This window comes from Loxodonta africana, chromosome 8 (genome assembly GCF_030014295.1).
Source record: "Loxodonta africana isolate mLoxAfr1 chromosome 8, mLoxAfr1.hap2, whole genome shotgun sequence".
In the NCBI taxonomy this organism is placed as follows: Eukaryota; Metazoa; Chordata; class Mammalia; order Proboscidea; family Elephantidae; genus Loxodonta; species Loxodonta africana.
In genome coordinates this window covers 46,173,556-46,192,830 of record NC_087349.1, presented here as the reverse complement: position 1 = coordinate 46,192,830, position 19,275 = coordinate 46,173,556, and the positions used below count along the sequence as shown (strand labels likewise).

The 19,275-nt window shown below is 41.6% G+C and overlaps 1 protein-coding gene across 1 annotated transcript in view; it reads right to left on the bottom strand.

The window, feature by feature from the left end:
• Positions 1–18,803, bottom strand: part of FBXL13 (F-box and leucine rich repeat protein 13) — a 298,479-nt gene extending 279,676 nt beyond the window's left edge. The window contains exon 1 of the mRNA XM_064289905.1: positions 18,729–18,803. Within this exon, the coding sequence (XP_064145975.1) occupies positions 18,729–18,803 (75 nt within the window). The remainder of the gene's footprint in view (positions 1–18,728) is intronic.
• Between the last annotated feature and the right edge of the window lie 472 nt (positions 18,804–19,275).

Sequence of the window (19,275 nt, the reverse complement as noted above, 5' to 3'; positions counted from 1 at the left end):
TTTTAGGAGCTCCCAGTTATCCAGTTTCTCTTCGTCATTTTTGGTAATGTTTTGTATTCTGTTTATGCCTTGTATTAGGGCTCCTAAGGTTGTCCCTATTTTTTCTTCCATGATCTTTATCATTTTAGTCTTTATATTTAGGTCTTTGATCCACTTGGAGTTAGTTTTTGTGCATGGTGTGAGGTATGGGTCCTGTTTCATTTTTTTGCAAACGGATATCCAGTTATGCCAGCACCATTTGTTAAAAAGACTATCTTTTCCCCAATTAACTGACACTGGGCCTTTGTCAAATATCAGCTGCTCATATGTGGATGGATTTATCTCTGGGTTCTCAATTCTGTTCCACTGGTCTATGTGCCTGTTGTTGTACCAGTACCAGGCTGTTTTGACTATTGTGGCTGTATAATAGGTTCTGAAATCAGGTAGAGTGAGGCCTCCCACTTTCTTCTTCTTTTTCAGTAATGCTTTGCTTATCCGAGGCTTCTTTCCCTTCCATATGAAGTTGGTTATTTGTTTCTGTATCACCTTAAAAAATGACATTGGAATTTGGATCGGAAGTGCATTGTATGTATAGATGGCTTTTGGTAGAATAGACATTTTTACTATGTTAAGTCTTCCTATCCATGAGCAAGGTATGTTTTTCCACTTAAGTACGTCCTTTTTAACTTCTTGTAGTAGAGCTTTGCAGTTTTCTTTGTATAGGTCTTTTACATCCTTGGTAAGATTTATTCCTAAGTATTTTATCTTCTTGGGGGCTACTGTGAATGGTATTGATTTGGTGATTTGCTCTTCGATGTTCTTTTTGTTGATGTAGAGGAATCCAAGTGATTTTTGTATGTTTATCTTATAACCTGAGACTCTGCCAAACTCTTCTATTAGTTTCAGTAGTTTTCTGGAGGATTCCTTGGGGTTTTCTGTGTATAAGATCATGTCAACTGCAAAAAGAGATAATTTTACTTCCTCCTTTGCCAATCCGGATGCCCTTTATTTCTTTATCTAGCCTAATTGCTCTGGCTAGGACTTCTAGCACAATGTTGAATAAGAGCGGTGATAAAGGGCATCCTTGTCTGGTTCCCGTTCTCAAGGGAAATGCTTTCAGGCTCTCTCCATTTAGAGTGATGTTGGCTGTTGGCTTTGCATAGATGCCCTTTATTATGTTGAGGAATTTTCCTTCAATTCCTATTTTGGTGAGAGTTTTTATCATAAATGGGTGTTGGACTTTGTCAAATGCCTTTTCTGCACCAATTGATAAGATCATGTGGTTTTTGTCTTTTGTTTTATTTATATGGTGGATTACATTAATGGTTTTTCTAATATTAAACCAGCCTTGCATACCTGGTATAAATCCCACTTGGTCGTGGTGAATTATTGTTTTGATATGTTGTTGAATTCTATTCACTAGAATTTTGTTGAGGGTTTTTGCATCTATGTTCATGAGGGATATAGGTCTGTAATTTTCTTTTTTTGTAATGTCTTTACCTGGTTTTGGTATCAGGGAGATGGTGGCTTCACAGAATGGGTTGGGTAGTATTCCGTCATTTTCTATGCTTTGAAATACCTTTAGTAGTAGTGGTGTTATCTCTTCTCTGAAAGTTCGGTAGAACTCTGCAGTATAGCCATCCGGGCCAGGGCTTTTTTTTCTTGGGAGTTTTTTGATTACCGTTTCAGTCTCTTTTTTTGTTATAGGTCTATTTAGTTGTTCTACTTCTGATTGTGTTGGTTTAGGTAGGTAGTGTTTTTCCAGGAATTCATCCATTTCTTCTAGGTTTGCAAATTTGTTAGAGTACAATTTTTCGTAATAATCTGATAGGATTCTTTTAATTTCAGTTGGGTCTGTTGTGATGTGGTCCTTCTCGTTTCTTATTTGGGTTATTTGTTTCCTTTCCTGTATTTCTTTAGTCAGTCTAGCCAATGGTTTATCAATTTTGTTAATTTTCTCAAAGAACCACCTTTTGGCTTTGTTAATTCTTTCAATTGTTTTCCTGTTCTCCAATTCATTTAGTTCAGCTCTAATTTTTATTATTTGTTTTCTTCTGGTGCCTGATGGATTCTTTTGTTGCTCACTTTCTGTTTGTTCAAGTTGTAGGGACAGTTCTCTGATTTTGGCTCTTTCTTCTTTTTGTATGTGTGTACTTATCGATATAAATTGGCCTCTGAGCACTGCTTTTGCTGTGTCCCAGAGGTTTTGATAGAAGTATTTTCATTCTCGTTGCATTCTATGAATTTCCTTATTCCCTCCTTGATGTCTTCTATAACCCAGTCTTTTTTCAGGAGGGTATTGTTCAGTTTCCAAGTATTTGATTTCTTTTCCCTACTTTTTCTGTTATTGATTTCTACTTTTATGGCCTTGTGGTCTGAGAAGATGCTTTGTAATATTTCGATTTTTTGGATTCTGCAAAGGTTTGTTTTATGACCTAATATGTGGTCTATTCTAGAGAATGTTCCATGTGCGCTAGAAAAAAAAGTGTACTTTGCAGCAGTTGGGTGGAGAGTTCTGTATAAGTCAATGAGGTCAGGTTGGTTGATTGTTATAATTAGGTCTTCCGTGTCTCTGTTGAGCTTCTTACTGGATGTCCTGTCCTTCTCCAAAAGTGGTGTGTTGAAGTCTCCCACTATAATTGTGGAGGTGTCTATCTCACTTTTCAGTTCTGTTAAAATTTGATTTATGTATCTTGCAGCCCTGTCATTGGGTGCATAAATATTTAATATGGTTATATCTTCCTGATCAATTGTCCCTTTTATCATTATGTAGTGTCCTTCTTTATCCTTTGTGGTGGATTTAAGTCTAAAGTCTACTTTGTCAGAAATTAATATTGCTACTCCTCTTCTTTTTTGCTTATTGTTTGCTTGATATATTTTTTTCCATCCTTTGAGTTTTAGTTTGTTTGTGTCTCTAAGTCTAAGGTGTGTCTCTTGTAGGCAGCATATAGACAGATCGTGTTTCTTTATCCAGTCCGAGACTCTCTGTCTCTTTATTGGTGCATTTAGTCCATTTACATTCAGTGTAATTATAGATAAGTGTTTAGTGTTGTCATTTTGATGCCTTTTTATGTGTGTTGTTGACAATTTCATTTTTCCACTTACTTTTTTGTGCTGAGACGTTTTTCTTTGTAAATTGTGAGATCCTCATTTTCATAGTATTTGACTTTATGTTTGTTGAATCGTTACATTTTTCTTGGCTTTTATTTTCAGTTATGGAGTTGTTATGACTCTTTGTGGATACCTTAATATTTACCCCTATTTTTCTAAGTAAAAACCTAACTTGTATTGTCCTATATCGCCTTGTATCCTTCTCCATATGGCAGTTCTATGCCACCTGCATTTAGTCCCTCCTTTTGATTATTGTGATCTTTTACATATTGACTTCAATGATTCCCTGTTTTGAGCATTTTTTTTTTAATCAATCTTAATTTGTTTTTGTGATTTCCCTATTTGAGTTGATATCAGGATGTTCTGTTCTGTGACCTTGTGTTGTGCTGGTATCTGATATTATTGGTTTTCTGACCAATTTCCTTTAGTATTTCTTGTAGCTTTGGTTTGGTTTTTGCAAATTCTCTAAGCTTCTGTTTATCTGTAAATATCCTAATTTCGCCTTCATATTTCAGAGAGAGTTTTGCTGGATACGTGATGCTTGGCTGGCAGTTTTTCTCCTTCAGTGCTCTGTATACATCATCCCATTGCCTTCTTGCCTGCATGGTTTCTGCTGAGTAGTCTGAACTCATTCTTATTGATTCTCCCTTGAAGGAGACCTTTCTTTTCTCCCTGGCTGCTTTTAAAATTTTCTCTTTATCTTTGGTTTTGGCAAGTTTGATGATAAATATGTCTTGGTGTTTTTCTTTTTGGATCAATCTTAAATGGGGTTCGATGAGCATCTTGGACAGATATCCTTTCGTCTTTCATGATGTCAGGGAAGTTTTCTGTCAGCAGATCTTCAACTATTTTCTCTGTGTTTTCTCTCCTCCCTCCTGTTCTGGGACTCCAATCACACGCAAGTTATCCTTCTTGATAGAGTCCCACATGATTCTTAGGGTTTCTTCATTTTTTTTAATTCTTTTATCTGATTTTGTTTTCAGCTATGTTGGTATTAATTCCCTGGTCCTCCAGATTTCCCACTCTGCATTCTAATTGCTCGAGTCTGCTCCTCTGACTTCCTATTGCGTTGTCTAATTCTGTAATTTTATTGTTAATCTTTTGGATTTCTACATGCTGTCTCTCTATGGATTCTTGCAACTTCTTAATTTTTCCACTATGTTCTTGAATAAGCTTTTTGAGTTCTTCAACTGTTTTATCAGTGTGTTCCTTGGCTTTTTCTGCAGTTTGCCTTATTTCATTTCTGAGGTCATCCCTGATGTCTTGAAGCATTCTGTAAATTAGTTTTTTATATTCTGTATCTGATAATTCCAGGATTGTATCTTCATTTGGGAAAGATTTTGATTCTTTTGTTTGGGGGGTTGTAGAAGCAGTCATGGTCTGCTTCTTTATGTGGTTTGATATCGACTGCTCTCTCCGAGCCATCACTAAGATATAAAAAAAAAAAAAAAAAAGATATAGTAGTGTTTTATTCTATATTTGCTCACTGAGTCTTAGCTTGTTTTGTTTTCTTTCAATGTACGTGGATGGGCTACTAGATTGTGCTGTGTTGTTTGTTGTAGCCCTTGACTTACTTATGACCTATTATCAGCTGGTTTGGGCTGTTGCCAGATATATATGCCTCAGTGTATTCACTATTCTTGAGTAGAATCTGATTTTGGGTCATCAAGTGTGTGCTGCACCCTAACACCTATCCACCTCGAGAAGTAGTGGTGATAGTTGTGTGCACCAGATTCTAGTAGCAGCTGGGGTTCACACTCCAGGGGGGGCAGGATGCTGACAGGCTTCCCCCAAGTGTCAGTGAGGTAGGTGTGTCTCTATTCCTATAGCACCTTGGTGGGAGGGCTCTGCAGCTGTACCTTAGGCCCCCAATGCAAGTACCTCTACTGATTGGTAGGTGTCACCCTCCTTAGACCCCTAAGGCAAGAGGTTAGGTGGTCTAGGGGGAGCTTCAGCCCTCAGTTCCCTGTTGTGGGTCAGTTAGGGCTCTGTTGAATAAGCAGAGATATCAGACCTGGGAAACTTGTTTTTCCAGTAAATCCGCTAAAAAAAATGCAGTCAGATCCCTAGCAGAACTGCCTTTGCATTATTACAGCCACCTTGTTCCCTGTAAGGATGAAAGCCCGAGATTTGGATCATATACGCTTGGCTGGAGCTGGTTCTGTGTTTTTAGTCCAATTAGGGAAGGATTTTTGGTCCCTGGGTTTTTTGTGGTTGCTTCTCTCAGGCTGGAAGAATGGGTTAGGAAAAGACCAAAAAAAAAAAAAAAAAAAGGGAAAAGCAAAGCCGCAGAGCCGGAGCCATTCTCCCTCTGGCTCAGGAAATTCCAATGTTAATGAAGCCGCCTGGGAAGGGGAGGAGAGGGTTCAGAAAAACAGGAGAGAGTACACCCCGGAATAAAGCCAAAGTTGCTTATCTTGCTTGGGATGACTATTTTATCTGAGATTCCCGAGGGGTGTGTCACCTATGTGTGCTGTCTGTGTGGAGATTGTCCCCGAGGGTCTGGCCCACTGAAGCCGGGATCAGATCCTCCGCTGCCAGTTCAAAGCCCAGCGTCAAGGTTTCCCCGCTGGGACGCTGCACTCCTGGCTCCAAAATCAGTCGCTGCCTCCCGGGGACTTCTTGTCCCGCCAGCCGTGTCGCCGCGCCTCCCCCGCGGATCGGCCGGACCCCCTCTCGGGGTTAGTTCAGGGGAGTAGGGCTGCGCCCTGTGTTTGCACCATCACAAGATGTTGTGTTCAGCTCCCCTGTGCCCAGTCCAAACTGGGCGCCAAGGTTCCCCAGCTGGGATGCTGCACTCCCGGCTCCAAAACCAGTCACTGCCTCCCGGGGACTTCTCCTCCCACCAACTGCGTCGCCATGCCGCCCGCGCGGGCCCCCTCCTGGGGCCAGTTCAGGGGGGTAGGGCTGCACCCCGTGTTTACGCCGTCACAAGAAGTTGTGTTCAACTCCTCTGCACCCGGTCCTAAGGCCGGCGCCAAGGTTACCTGACTGGGACGCTGGTTCCAGGCTCTGAAAACAGTCGCTGCTTCCCTGTAGATGTTCATTCTCCATCTCTGTCACTCAGGTCAACTCTTTAAATCTGTGTTTGTTGTTCAGGGTTCGTAGATTGTCATGTATGTGATCGATTCACTTGTTTTTCCGAGTGTTTGTTGCAAGAGGTATCCGAGGTAGCGTCTACCTACTCAGCCATCTTGGCCCCCCCTTCCTCCGCATTTTATATTTTTGAAGCTATTACCAATAGAATTGTTTTCCAAGTTTTATTTTCCAATTGTTTGTTGCTACTCTATACAAACACCATTGATTTCTGGATACTGACGTTCTGTACCAAGACCTTGCTAAACTCACTAGTTCTAGGCCCCTACCCCACTTAGAATTTTTTTGCATAAATAATCACATTGGGTACAAATTAAGGGCAGTTTTCTTTGATTCCAATCTTTGTGCCTTTTATTTGATTCTTATCTTTTTGCACTGGCTGGGATCTCCAATACAAATGGCGAGAGTAGACATCCTTGCCTTCTTCCTGATCTTAGGAGAAGAGAGTTCAATGTTTTGCCATGATATTGGCTCTAAGTGTTTCTTATATATGCTCTTTATCAGATTGATAATATTTCTTTCTATTCCAAGTTGGCTGAGTTTTTATCATTGAATGAACTGGATTTTGTCAAAGGTTTTTTCCATATCTACTGAGTTGACCAAAAGGGTCGGCAGTTTGAATCCGCCAGTCAGAATCGACTCAATGGCACTGGGTTTGGTTGTTTTTTTTACTGAGTTGACCATCTATGTTTTTTGCTTTTATTCTAGTAATAAGGTGGACCACATTAATGGATTTTCAAATATTTACCAACTTTACATTCATAGGATAAACCCTACCTGGTTATTTTATATATAGTTGAATTCCATTTGCTAATTTTTTTTGTTAAGGAATTTTGCATCTATGTTCTTGAGGGAATTGGTTTATAATTTTCTTTTCTTGTAATGACTATCAGGGTATTTGGGTTATGTTGGCCTCATAAAATGGGTTGGGAAGAGTTTCTTGTGTTTCTTTTTCCTCCATTTTCAGAAAGAGTTTTTGTAGGGTTGGTATTATTTCTTCATTAATTATTTGATAAAATTCATCAGTGAAACAATCTGGGCCTGAATTTTCTTTAAGGATCTTGATAACAAATTCAATTTTTTTTTGCTAGAAATAGGGCTATTCAGATTTTCTATTTGATCTTGGGTCCGTTTAATATAACCTTAATACCCTTTTGCTCTGTAGGATCTTTTATTCCTGGTATTGGTAATTTGTGCTGTTCTTCGTCATGCAGTCATGCCAGGGATTTATTAATTTTTTTCTATGAACCAACTTTTGGCTTTGTTTATTTTCTCTATTGTTCATCCTGTTTCTGTTTCATGGCTTTCTGTTATCTTTATTGTTCTTTCTACTTACTTTGGATTAAACTTGCTCCTTTTTCTAGCTCTTAGGGTAGAAATTAGAAACCCTGGTGGCGTAGTGGTTAAGTGCTACGGCTGCTAACCAAAAGGTCGGCAGTTCGAAATCACCAGGCACTCCTTGGAAACCCTATGGGGCAGTTCTACCCCGTCCTATAGGGTTGCTATGAGTCAGAATCAATTTGACAGCAACAGGGTTTTTTTAAGGTAGAAATCTAGATCATTGATTTTAAGCCTTATGGGTTCAAATCTCATTTAAATCTATAAATTTCTTTCTAAGCACTGCTGTATTTTTATTATCACTCAGTTCAAAATATATTCTAATTTACTTTTTTATTTCTCCCTTAACCTATGGATTATTCAGAATTGTATTGTTTAATTTCCAAATATTTGGGGCTTTTCTAGTTACCTTGTTGTTATTGATTTCTAAATTAATTTCAATCTTTCAAAAATATGCTGAGATTATCTCATAGCCAGCATATGCTCTACCTTGGGGAAGGTTCCATGTACACTTGAAAAGAACGTGAATTCTCCAGTTGTTGTGTGAAATATTCTGTAGTTGTCAATTAGGTCAAGTTGGTTGAAAATGTCAATCAGATATTCTATATCCTTACTGATTTTTAGTCTAGTTTAGTCAATTACCAACAGAGGGGTATTAAAATCTTCAATTATGATTGTGAATTTATTTAATCCTCCCTTTAGTTCTGTCAGTTTTTGATTCATGTCTTTTGAAGCTCTGTTACTAGGTGCACTCATGTTTATATCTGTAATAATATCCTGATGTACTGCCTTTTATCATTATGAAATATCCCACTTTATCTCTGGTAATATTCCTTGCCTTGAATGTTGCCTTGAGTTTTGTCTGCTATTATATTAATAACTACTCCAGCTTTCTCATGATTAGTGTTTGCATGATACATTTTTCCATCTTTTTACTTTTAACATGTGTCTGCATATTTAAAATGGGTTTCTTATAGATAGCATATAGTTGGGTCTTGTCTTTTTTAATCAATTCTTCCACTCAAGCAAGGCACGATCTTTGTAGACTTGGCCTGCAGGTCTCACTCTCTGATCTCATCTTATGGTTCCTCTCCTTACTGCTACAAAGAGACAGCAGGTTGATAATACCCAGCAGCAAGCTCAGTCCCTCATTTCTTGCAGGCTTTCATGTCTGGCCAGTTTCTGCTGCACTCAGATGGCTCCTAAGGACAACTGAGGATTTGAATTTAAAGCGACACAAGTCGGCCTAGTTGTGTGTTTTTCATTTAAACAACATTCAGTTGCTCTAAGCCAGGGATGGATTAGTGATATTTGAATTTTACAGTATTAAGTGGTTGTCACATGAATATGATAGGTGGAGAAACAGGCAAAGGAGATAAAAGTGTTTGAAAGTGATTATCATGATTGTGGTGTTGTTAAAATATGTCCACAAATTTTTTACATTATTCTCATAAAGAAGTACAATTCCCCTCCCCTTGAATATGGACTGGCCTTACTGACTCATTCTAAGAAGAAGAATGCAGTGAAAGTAAGGCTGAATAACTTCTGTGGCTACTTTATAAATGGCGATAGTAAAAAAAAAAAAAAAAAAAAATCCTTGAATCAACTCTGACTTATGGTAACTCCATCTGTAGCAGAGTAGAACTATGCTCCATAGAGTTTTCAATGGCTGGCTTTTCAGAAGTAAATCATGGGCCTTTCTTCTGAGGTGCCCCTGTGTGGACTCAAACCTCCAATCTTATGGTTAGCAGCCAAGCACTAATCATTTGTACCACTCAAAGACTCCAAAAGGTGATACTACCTGACTCTATCTCTTGCACACTTATTCTTGGAACTCAGCTTTCATGCTATAAGGAAGCCTAGGCTCCGTGGAGAGGTGACATATAGGCGTTGTAGCTGACAGCCGCAGCCAAGGTCCTAGTAAATGGCTTCAACTGCCATACATGTGAGTGAGGACCAGCCACTGCACGACATGAGATTACATGAGAGATCTTGAGCAAAAATTTCCTATCTGTGACCCTAATACCTTGCAACATGTTTTCTCCGATTCAAAATGGGTGATTGAGAGCTTGACAGAACTAACCCCATAATGATGCTCTAAGTAATCTATAAGCATTTATTACACCAGCTGCACTGGTCTCTTCCAGAGGGGTGTGGAGCCCTCTTGACTCCTGTGGCCTTGGACTCACTCCTCTTCTTTGTTCTCCTGAGAAATGGCCTTCAGCCTGCAAGACAGGTGCTAGGAAGGCTGCCTGGTGCTTTTGATTTGCAACTTTCTTTCTTGCTCCTTATCTCAGAGTGAACTTGGCAGGCCAGTTCCACTAGCCAAGAGATTCTTATGTAAGTTTTTTCAGCCTGATACAAATATACAGATTAGAGTCCAGATGTCCGAAATGTATATCTTTAGTTTAATAAAGAGTTTCTTGTACTTGTTTTGTGTTATATATGACCACCTGTGGGCTACACACTTAAAAAATTAGGTAATCCTTGCCAAAATGATATACAAACTCTGATGTAAAAATTGCTCTTTGGGACTCCATAGACGCAACCTGTGTTGCTGCCAGGACCTTGGTGATACATACATCTCCTGAATAAACTTTCTCACTCTTTCTGACTTGGAGTACATTTCACTGGCTCGACTACTCCAGGGGATGGACCCCAATCAGATAACGTATCTGTCAAGTCCCATAACTGTGGGAAATAATAATACAAGGATTAATGTTGTTGAAAACCATTAAATTTTGTGGTGATTCGTTATGCATCAATAGATACCCGCAACAATGATAAAACCAAGGAATTTAAGATGGGTGAGAAACGAGAACATGAGAGGAATGATTAATAGTACAAACATGATGAAATGAACAAATTGGTAGCATCAATGAGGTTGAAGACATGATAAAGTGGAAGTTCTAGCACAAATGAGCCGGGAAGTTAGAAAGAAAGTAATAGAGGTTTCAGAGATGATGCAGCAATTTGGGGTAAAATGGTCAAGGGCACGACCACAGAAGCAGTTGTCTAAGGAATGGTGAAAGCAAAGAAAATTGGAAGACGGGTCAAGGATGTGGATGGTACATTGCTGTGGATGCTGAGGTCACCAAGAATGATAAAAGAAGTGGAGATGGAAAGGAAGATGGCGAGCCAGATGCTAACTCATCAATGAAACACAAAGGGTGACCATGAGATAGGTAGTTAATAGAGTGAAACTCTGATGTTACGAATATTAAAGAAGCTGAGGTTTCGAAAAGAGGAGCGAATATACATAGTTTGGAAACAGTAATGGGAGGTAAAGAGGATACTTACCCCATTGCTAGATCTGAGGTAAATCAAGGCAAGAAAAAATATATATAAAACAGACTTCACTTCTGAGTTAAAAAAAAATTATAGAATGTAGAAAATCACCATGATCCAATGATCCTGCTGCAACAACTATAAAAATCCAGGTAAAGCACAAAAAAAAAAAAAAGTATTTTAAAAATATACGAGGAAGCTATGGAATTCCAGAGACAGGAGAGTCTTATGAAATGAGCTGACAATGTACAGCATTTCTTCTCTGTGGACGTTTGCCAGTTCTGGGTATAGACTAAGGATTGCCCTGGGCCCAGGTTGGGGAAGTCTACCAGTAGGAAGAAAAACCAGCAAGACTTTTGGTGGTCATATGAGGCTGGTGGTATAGTGGTTTAAGAGCTCGGCTGCTAACCAAAAGGTTGGCAGTTTGAATCCACCAGCCGCTCCTTGGAACCCCTATGAGGCAGTTCTATTCTATCCTATAGGGCTGCTATGAGTCGGAATCAACTTGACGGCAATGGGTTTAGTTTTGGTTTGGATGGGGCTGATGTGACAGGTTAGAAGCTTGCCCTAAATGTGGCCAGAGGCCCCCATAAAACCAAAAACCAAACCCATTGCCATCAAGTTGATTCCAACTCATAGCAACCCTACAGAACAGAGCAGAACTGCCTCTTAGGGTTTCCAAGGAGCGCCTGGTGGATTCAAACTGCTGACCTTTTGATTAGCAGCCAAACGCTTAACCACTCCTCCACCAGGTTTCCAGATTCCCCCATAAGACATTTGCTAAGTTCTGAGAATGTCATGGTTGAGGAGCTAGAACAGGACTTCTACAAAGCAGAGTGAAGTCTCTCATAATCTCATGGTGCTTAGGAAGAGGAAATTTCCTCAAATACAGAGCCTTAATACATTTGCCAGATTTTAAAGCAAGGGGCCTAGGCAAAAAGCCAAAGAGCTAAGCTCAAAAATCTCTGAAGGGAAAACTGAATGCTCTGTAATCTCTCAGGGTTAAGGAGATAGAGGCCTGTTACTTTCTCAATCAAAAGCCCAGAAGAGCTATGCCTGAGGAACAGGGACAAATCAGGTGTGAGCTAAGTCTAAATAAAACTGCAGCTCAGTCCCAACCCAGTTCAATCCTGACTGTGTTGAGGTCATCAGCTCTTCATCCTATACAGGGTAAAGGAAGATTCTTTTTTCGTGGAAGATCATATCATCTGAGGCCTCAACTATTCTTTTTTACACAATGTCCAGCAAAAATCTAAAAATTATTAGATATGTGAAAAGGCAGGGAAGTGTAATAAATAGTCAAGAGAAGAAAACAAGCAATAGAAGCTGATCCACAGATAATCAGGTAGTTAAGTCAGCACATGGGACTTTAAAATGACAACAGTTAACGTTAAAGAAAACAGAGGGAAAGATACGTGAAATGGATAAATAAAGATGCAGATTTTCAATAACTGGAATATATAAAAAAGAATCAAATGGACATTCCAGAACTGAAAAATATACTGTCTGAAATTAAGAACTCATTTGATGTTTTTAACAGCAAACTGGACATAGCATAAAACAGAATTAGTAAAGTTGACGACCCTTTGCCAACGAGTTGATTACAACTCGTAGTGACCTTATAGGACAGAGGAGAACTGCCCCATAGGGGTCCAACCAGTGCCTGGTGGATTCAAACTGCTGACCATTTTGGTTAGCAGCCAAAACTTTAACCACTACACAACCAGGGTTTCCAAGTTGATGAGAGTCGATGGAAAATATCTAAATGTGAGCACAGAGCAGGGCAAAAAGAGAAGTGGGGGATGAGGGGCAGACAGAACAGAGAAAAAGAGGCATGTAGGACAAAGGAAAAATTTAACATTTTTGTGGAGTCACAGAGGAAAAGATAATGGGATAGAAACAATATTTGAGAAGGGGTATGAATTTTCTAAAACTGATGAAAGATATAAATCAACAAATTCAATAAGCCCAGTGAACGAAGCAGGATTTAAAAAAAAAAAAATCAGCTTCTATTCAAAAGGTTTGAAGAAAAATGGTGTTGTAAGTAGACAACCAGGTCTTATGTAGGAAGTAAAGTTCAGAAGAATTTGAATATATAGGAAAATTTGTGTTGAAAACCATGTATCTCAAAACTCACAGAAACCAAGTTTTAGGAGTACAAGGCTTGGGAAAGTGGGTCAGATGAATACAAGAATGCAAGGCACTGCAGGATTCACGCTGATAGTCTCTTGGGTTAATCAGTTTAAGGCAGGTGTGTGGGGCTCCCAAAAGACTACTTTCTTGCACCTTACGGTTATGTGGAAGCCAGAGGTGAGTGAAGGACTCCTCATGAGAATATCCTCTTAGGCAATAATATCCAGATGCTCCAATCCACCTGCCGAGCAGCCTGCTCTTCCAAGATGGCTGAGATCCCTGGATGCAGGAGATCCCTTGACCATCCTCTTACCTCAGGGGTCTGTCTGTCCTACTTCTGGTCTCCTCCACCCTTGGGGAGTTATGAAAGATAGAAAAAACCCTTTAGTATTTATCCCGCCCTCCCCCCCCCTTTTTTTTTTAAATGGAACTGAGAGAAATGTAAAAGTAAAAAGTTACAACAGCTGGTGAATCCAAGGGCGATGCCCCACCATCCATAAACACAGAAACCCTAAAGCTGCTCTGTTCTCTCCTGTGTGTGAAGAGGGCTCTGTGCCCTCATGCCTTGGGTTTTCTTCCCCATCCAATAGGGAACACTTAATGTCTTAGTTATCCAGTGCTGCTATAGTAGAAATACCACAAAGGGTGGCTTTAACAAACAGCAATTCATTTTCTCACAGTTTAGGAGGCTAGAAGTCTGAATTCAGGACCCTGGCTGTAGGGGAAGGCTTTCTCTCTGTTGGCTCTGGGGGATGGTCCTTATTTCTTGGTTTCTTGATAATCTTCATGTGGCATAATATCTACCCTCTTCCACCCCTGTTTGCTTGATTGCTTAATCTCTTTTATAGCTCAAAAGAGACTGATTTAAGACAGACCCTATCCTGCCTTATTAACACAACAAAAACAACCCATTCTCAAACAGGATTATAACCACAAGCATAGAGGTTAGGATTTACAACACATATTTTTGGGGGACACAATTCAATCTCTAACATTCTACCCCTTGGCCCCCAAAGATTCAAGTCCTTGCCACATGCAAAACACATTAACTCCAACACAACATCCCAAAAGTCCAAAATCTCATCTTCTGAATCATCTAAATCAAATATGGGTGAGACTTTAGGCATATTCCATCCTGGGGCAAAATTCCTCTTCATCTGTGAACCTGTGAAATCTAGACTCCAAGTTATTTGTTTCTGAAGTACAGTGGGGGACCAGGTATAAGGTAGACATTTCTATTACAAATGGGAGAAATTTGAGGGAAAGAAGAGGTAACAGGAATCAAGCAAGTCCAAAACCCAGCAGAATAATTTACATTAGCTCTCAAGGCTTGAAAATAATCCTCTGTTCTTCGGGACCATCTGAGCAATGGCCCTGACCTCCAGACTCCGGGTGTTAACCACACCCCCCAGATTCTCAGTGGACGCCAACTCAGCCCTGGGCTTCAGCTTCACCTTCCAGGCCCACTGGGACAGCAACTTTGCTCCCTGGGCTTTGGATGACCCCATTCTTCTAGTCCCTCTGACTGGTGACCTCAACCTCTTAGCCCCGGCAAGCCTCGTTCTCCTGTCCCTTGGGCATAGCAGCCCTGCCCCCTCAGCTTTGGGTATCCTCTTGGCCAACCTGAATGGCAACCCCACACCCTGGAACTGAGTTGGCGAAGATCTGACCCTACCCTCTGACACCCTAGAGGCTGTGGCCCTACCCTTTGAGACCCCAAAGGCCTTGGCCCCACCCTTTGACACTGAGGCAGCTCCGCTTCTCATGCTCCTTCCAATAGTTCTGCTATCTCCAAGCTGCTCCAGGAATGGTCCTTTTCTTTTCTTGGCGGACAACAGATGTAGCTCCTTTGGCCTATTTCCTGCCTATAGAATTCCAAGATAAAGATAGTATTCTTTCCTTTCGATCTCTGTCCCCTTTGTTCTAAACTGATGAGATTTCTGCTGTGGTAGTTGCTTAGACCCATCAGCCACAGGCTTACTATCTTTATCAAAAGATTGTGCAGTCACATCGTTGGCGAAAATTCTACAACACATGTCCTTAGTTTGTACAACAGAATTTTCCAAATTTTTAAATTTTGTTTTCATTTCGCAATTTTTTTTTTCTAATTGTGCTTTAAGTGAAAGTTCACAGCTCAAGTTAGTTTCTCATTCAAAAATTTATACACACATTGTTACGTGACCCTAGTCGCTCTCTCTATAATGTTATAGCAAGCTCCTCCTTCCCACCCCAGATTTTCATGTCCATTCAACCAGTTCCTATCCCTTTCTGCCTTCTCATCTCGCCTCCGGACAGGAGCTGCCCATTTAGTCTCATGTATCTATTTGAACTAAGAAGGACACTCTTCACAAGTATTATTTTATGTCTTATAATCCAGTCTAATCTTAGTCTGAAGAGTTGGCTTTGGAAATGGTTTTGGTTCTGGGTTAACAGAGAGTCCAGGGGCCGTGTCTTCCGGGGTTCCTCCAGTCTCATCAGACCATTAAGTTTGGTCTTTTTACTACAATTTGAGTTCTGCACCCCACTTTTCTCCTGCTCCATCAGGGACTCTCTGCCGTGTTTCCTGAAAGGGCAGTTATTAGTGGTAGCCAGGCATCATCTAGTTCTTCTAGTCTCAGGCTGATGCAGTCTCTGGTTTATGCAGCCCCTTTTGTTTCTTGGGCTATTATTTTCCTTGCGTCTTTGTGGGTTGGGACCAATTGATGCATCTTAGATCACTGCTTGCTAGCTTTTAAGACCCCAGACACCACTCACCAAAGTGAAATGCAGAACATTTTCTTAATAAACTCTGTTAAGCCAAGTGACCTATATGTTCCCTGAAACCATGGTCCCCAGACCCCCACCCCTGCTACACTGTTCCTCGAAGTGTTTGGTTGTGGTCAGGAAACCTTTTAGCTTTTGGTTTAGTCCAGTGGACCAAAAAACCAAATCAAACCCAGTGTCGTCGAGTCGATTCCGACTCATAGAGACCCTATAGGACAGAGTAGGACTGCCCCGTAGAGTATTCTTCCAGCCTCTACTCATTATCCAATTCCAAAACTACTTCCACATTTTAGGTGTTTGTTGGAGCAGTGGAAACTCTGGTGGCGTGGTGATTAAGAGCTACGGCTGCTAACCAAAAGGTCGGCAGTTTGAATCTACCAGGTGCTCCTTGGAAACCATATGGGCAGTTCTACTCTGTCCTATAGGGTCGCTATAAGTTGGTTCTGACTCAACAGCAACAGGTTTTTTTTTTTTTTACAGGTTAGAGCAGTACTCCCACTTCTCGGTGCCAAATTCTGTCTTAGTTGTCTAGTGCTGCTATAATAGAAATACCACAAATGGGTGGATTTAACAAAGAGAAATTTATTTTCTCAGTTTAGGAGGCTAGAAGTCTGAATTCAGAGCACCAGCTGTAGGGGATGGCTTTCTCTGTTGGCTCTTGGGGGAGGTCCTTATTCCTCAGCTCCTTGATAATCTTCATGTGGCATGGCATCTATCCTCTCCCATCTCTGCTTGCTTGCTTGTTAAATCTTTTTATCTCAAAAGAGATTGACTCAAAACACATCCTACACTAATCCTGCCTCAGTAACATAACAAAGACAACCCGTTCCCAAATGGGATTATAACCACAGGCATAAATAGAGGTTAGAATTTACAACACATATTTTGGGGAGACACAATTCAATTCATAACAATTTATGAGGGACTTCTCTAATGGCAGAGCAATGTGGTAAGCTGGTGGGGAAATAATGTGCTCACTCAGAAGACGTACTAGGGACTGCCTCTTTGCAGCTTTGTATGTATGGCACCTGGAGAAGAGGTGAGGAGAGGCTATCACTTCCCTGAGGTGCCCTGACACTCAATTCAAGTCCATATCTGCTCTCTGCTCCATGATCACACCCTGAACTGGGTCATCATTCAGAACAGCTCTATCCTAAATCTTAAATTCAAACATTCTACTTGCTCAAATCAACCTCCTACTTTTCCAGACCCCTTACTCAATTACTCTTTCTACTCCTCTTCACCCATTTTCTAGGAACCTCTACTTTCTATCCATGTATCAGTATAATGTTCCTCTTGTTCTCATTTCCCACCAAGCCCTTGGAGTCCTTGGCCCATCATTTCAGGCACTCTCAAGAGCTTTAGCTCCCTGACCCATTGCCCTTCCATTCTAAATGTCTGGCAAACTCCAATCCTGGATGAAATCAACTCTGTAATTTCTGTACCTACGTCTGGCTTACTAAGTGCTTAAGAAAATCATACAACTGGGAATATGGGTACCGCGCTTTCCATGTATTTTCCCAAATATAACTGCGTGGTGTTAAAACATGAATAAAACTCATAATGAAAAATTAAAACAATACAGCCATACATAGAGTGAAAAGAATTCTCCTTCATCCCCTCCCAAAAACCATTTCCAAAAGCACCTACTGTTAACAGCTTGACATACGTTCTATACATATATTATTTCCATGCATGTATGATTGTCTTAAATATACACACATACACATACATATAAACAGTATACATAAATACATACACATATATACACATATTTGAATATGGTACATAGCTAGAATTGTAGTAGACACTTGGTTGGACAACTTGCCTTTTTTTTAACGTAATATTTCTTGGTGATCTTTTCTTCTCAGTAGATACAAATATACTGCCTTCTGTAAAATATCGTATCCTCTTACTTATATTTAAGTCATTTATTACTTTCACTATGTAACAATAAAGAATATCCTTGTACATGCCACTCCTTGAACACATCTCCAAGTATTTCTCTGAAGTAGATTAGATCATTAGAAGTGGAAATGCTTGGTCAAAGGGTATGCATTTAACAATTTAACAAATACTTCTAAATTATCATCCAAAAAGGAGGGGAGCTGTACCAAACTGCCTTCTCAACTGTACAGGAGAGTTACTGCCCCTTGCAGGGTTCTCAACACTGCCCTGCTCTTGTTTCCATCCCTAGACATCTCTCACCCTCGTCCCCCACAGTAACTCAACCCTCCTATTGCAACCTCCATTCCCACCCAAACACATTCTTAGCAAATGATCTCACCAACTATTTGCAGGGAAAATAGAAGCCACTGGAGTACTTTCCCAGCTTCCTACCAAAACTCACCCATTCACCCCCATCCTGTCCTTCTTCCGTCCTCTTATGCGGGGGCGGGGAGGAGGTGAGGGGAGTCTTTCCCTCTGTCTGAAGTTAATCCCAGTGTGGGGTCCTTCCTTTCACAGAGAGCTGGCTATATTCTGTCTAAAGCTCTCAGCTTCCACAGCCTCCTCAGCTAATGTCAATCTGTCTTCACTCACCTCTCCATTGAAACGGCTCTCCCTAGGCTCACCTTGGGCCGGATCCACGGAACTCCTTCAGGTCCTTATCTTAGGTAACACTGTTACTCGCTCCTTAAAACACTCTCTTCTTCATAGAAATGCCACTCTCCTGATTTTTCTTTCCCTCTCTCTGGCACTTTTCTTAATATCTCCTGCAGGTACCTCTAGTTCAAATCTTAAAAGTTGGGGTTTGGGGTTTCCGTCTTGAGCCCTGTGCTCACTCCGCTCTTTTCTCCCTGGAAGATGTCGCCCGCTCCTCCCTTCAGTCATCATCGCCCCTGTCTTCTCTTCTTGGATCTGTATCTTCAGCTCAGACCACGGACTTGTCCAAAGAGGACCTCATCCCCTCCTATACCGCTCCTCCTCTCCACCCCACGCCCGAGTAGGAAGTCTCCCCCGACTCCTCTCTCCTCTCACTCCTCACAATCGATGTGTCCGCCGCCACTTGGCTCCAGTACCTCGCAGACCTGGGGAATGTAGTTCTCCTTGAAGTAGCTCTTCAGCCAGGGCTTGGCAGTGCGTAGCGAGGCCATGGCCAGAGGCCAGACTCCGAAGCCGCGCTCCCAGCCAGCTCTCCGCGCCCCAGCAGCAGACGGCGCGCGCGGACTAGGGGCTGGCGCGTCCCGACGTTGCCCTGGCAACCGCGGGAGTGGGGAGGAGCGCGGCGGAGTCTCCCGCCCCCATCTCTGGGTCCGCGGGGAGGGAGGCGGGCCTGGAACCTAGACTGAACGCTCCTGGGGAGAACGAGGGGGACGCCCGGGGCAGCGGCGGCGGCTGTGTGCGTAGTCGCCCCTCAGGGCGCGCAGCCCGTGCAACTCCTCGCGGAGCCCAGTCCCCCACCTGCCCACCGGCACCGGCCGCGCGCAGGGCCGTGGGACCGAGCAGGAGGCTTTACTATTTCGGCAGGGCCGTTTCCGGGAGGCGGAGCTCAGACCCCCATTTCCTTTCTCTTCGGCTCGGTCGCGCTCCGGCGGAGGCGGCGGCGCCCGCGGGCTGTGCAGACCC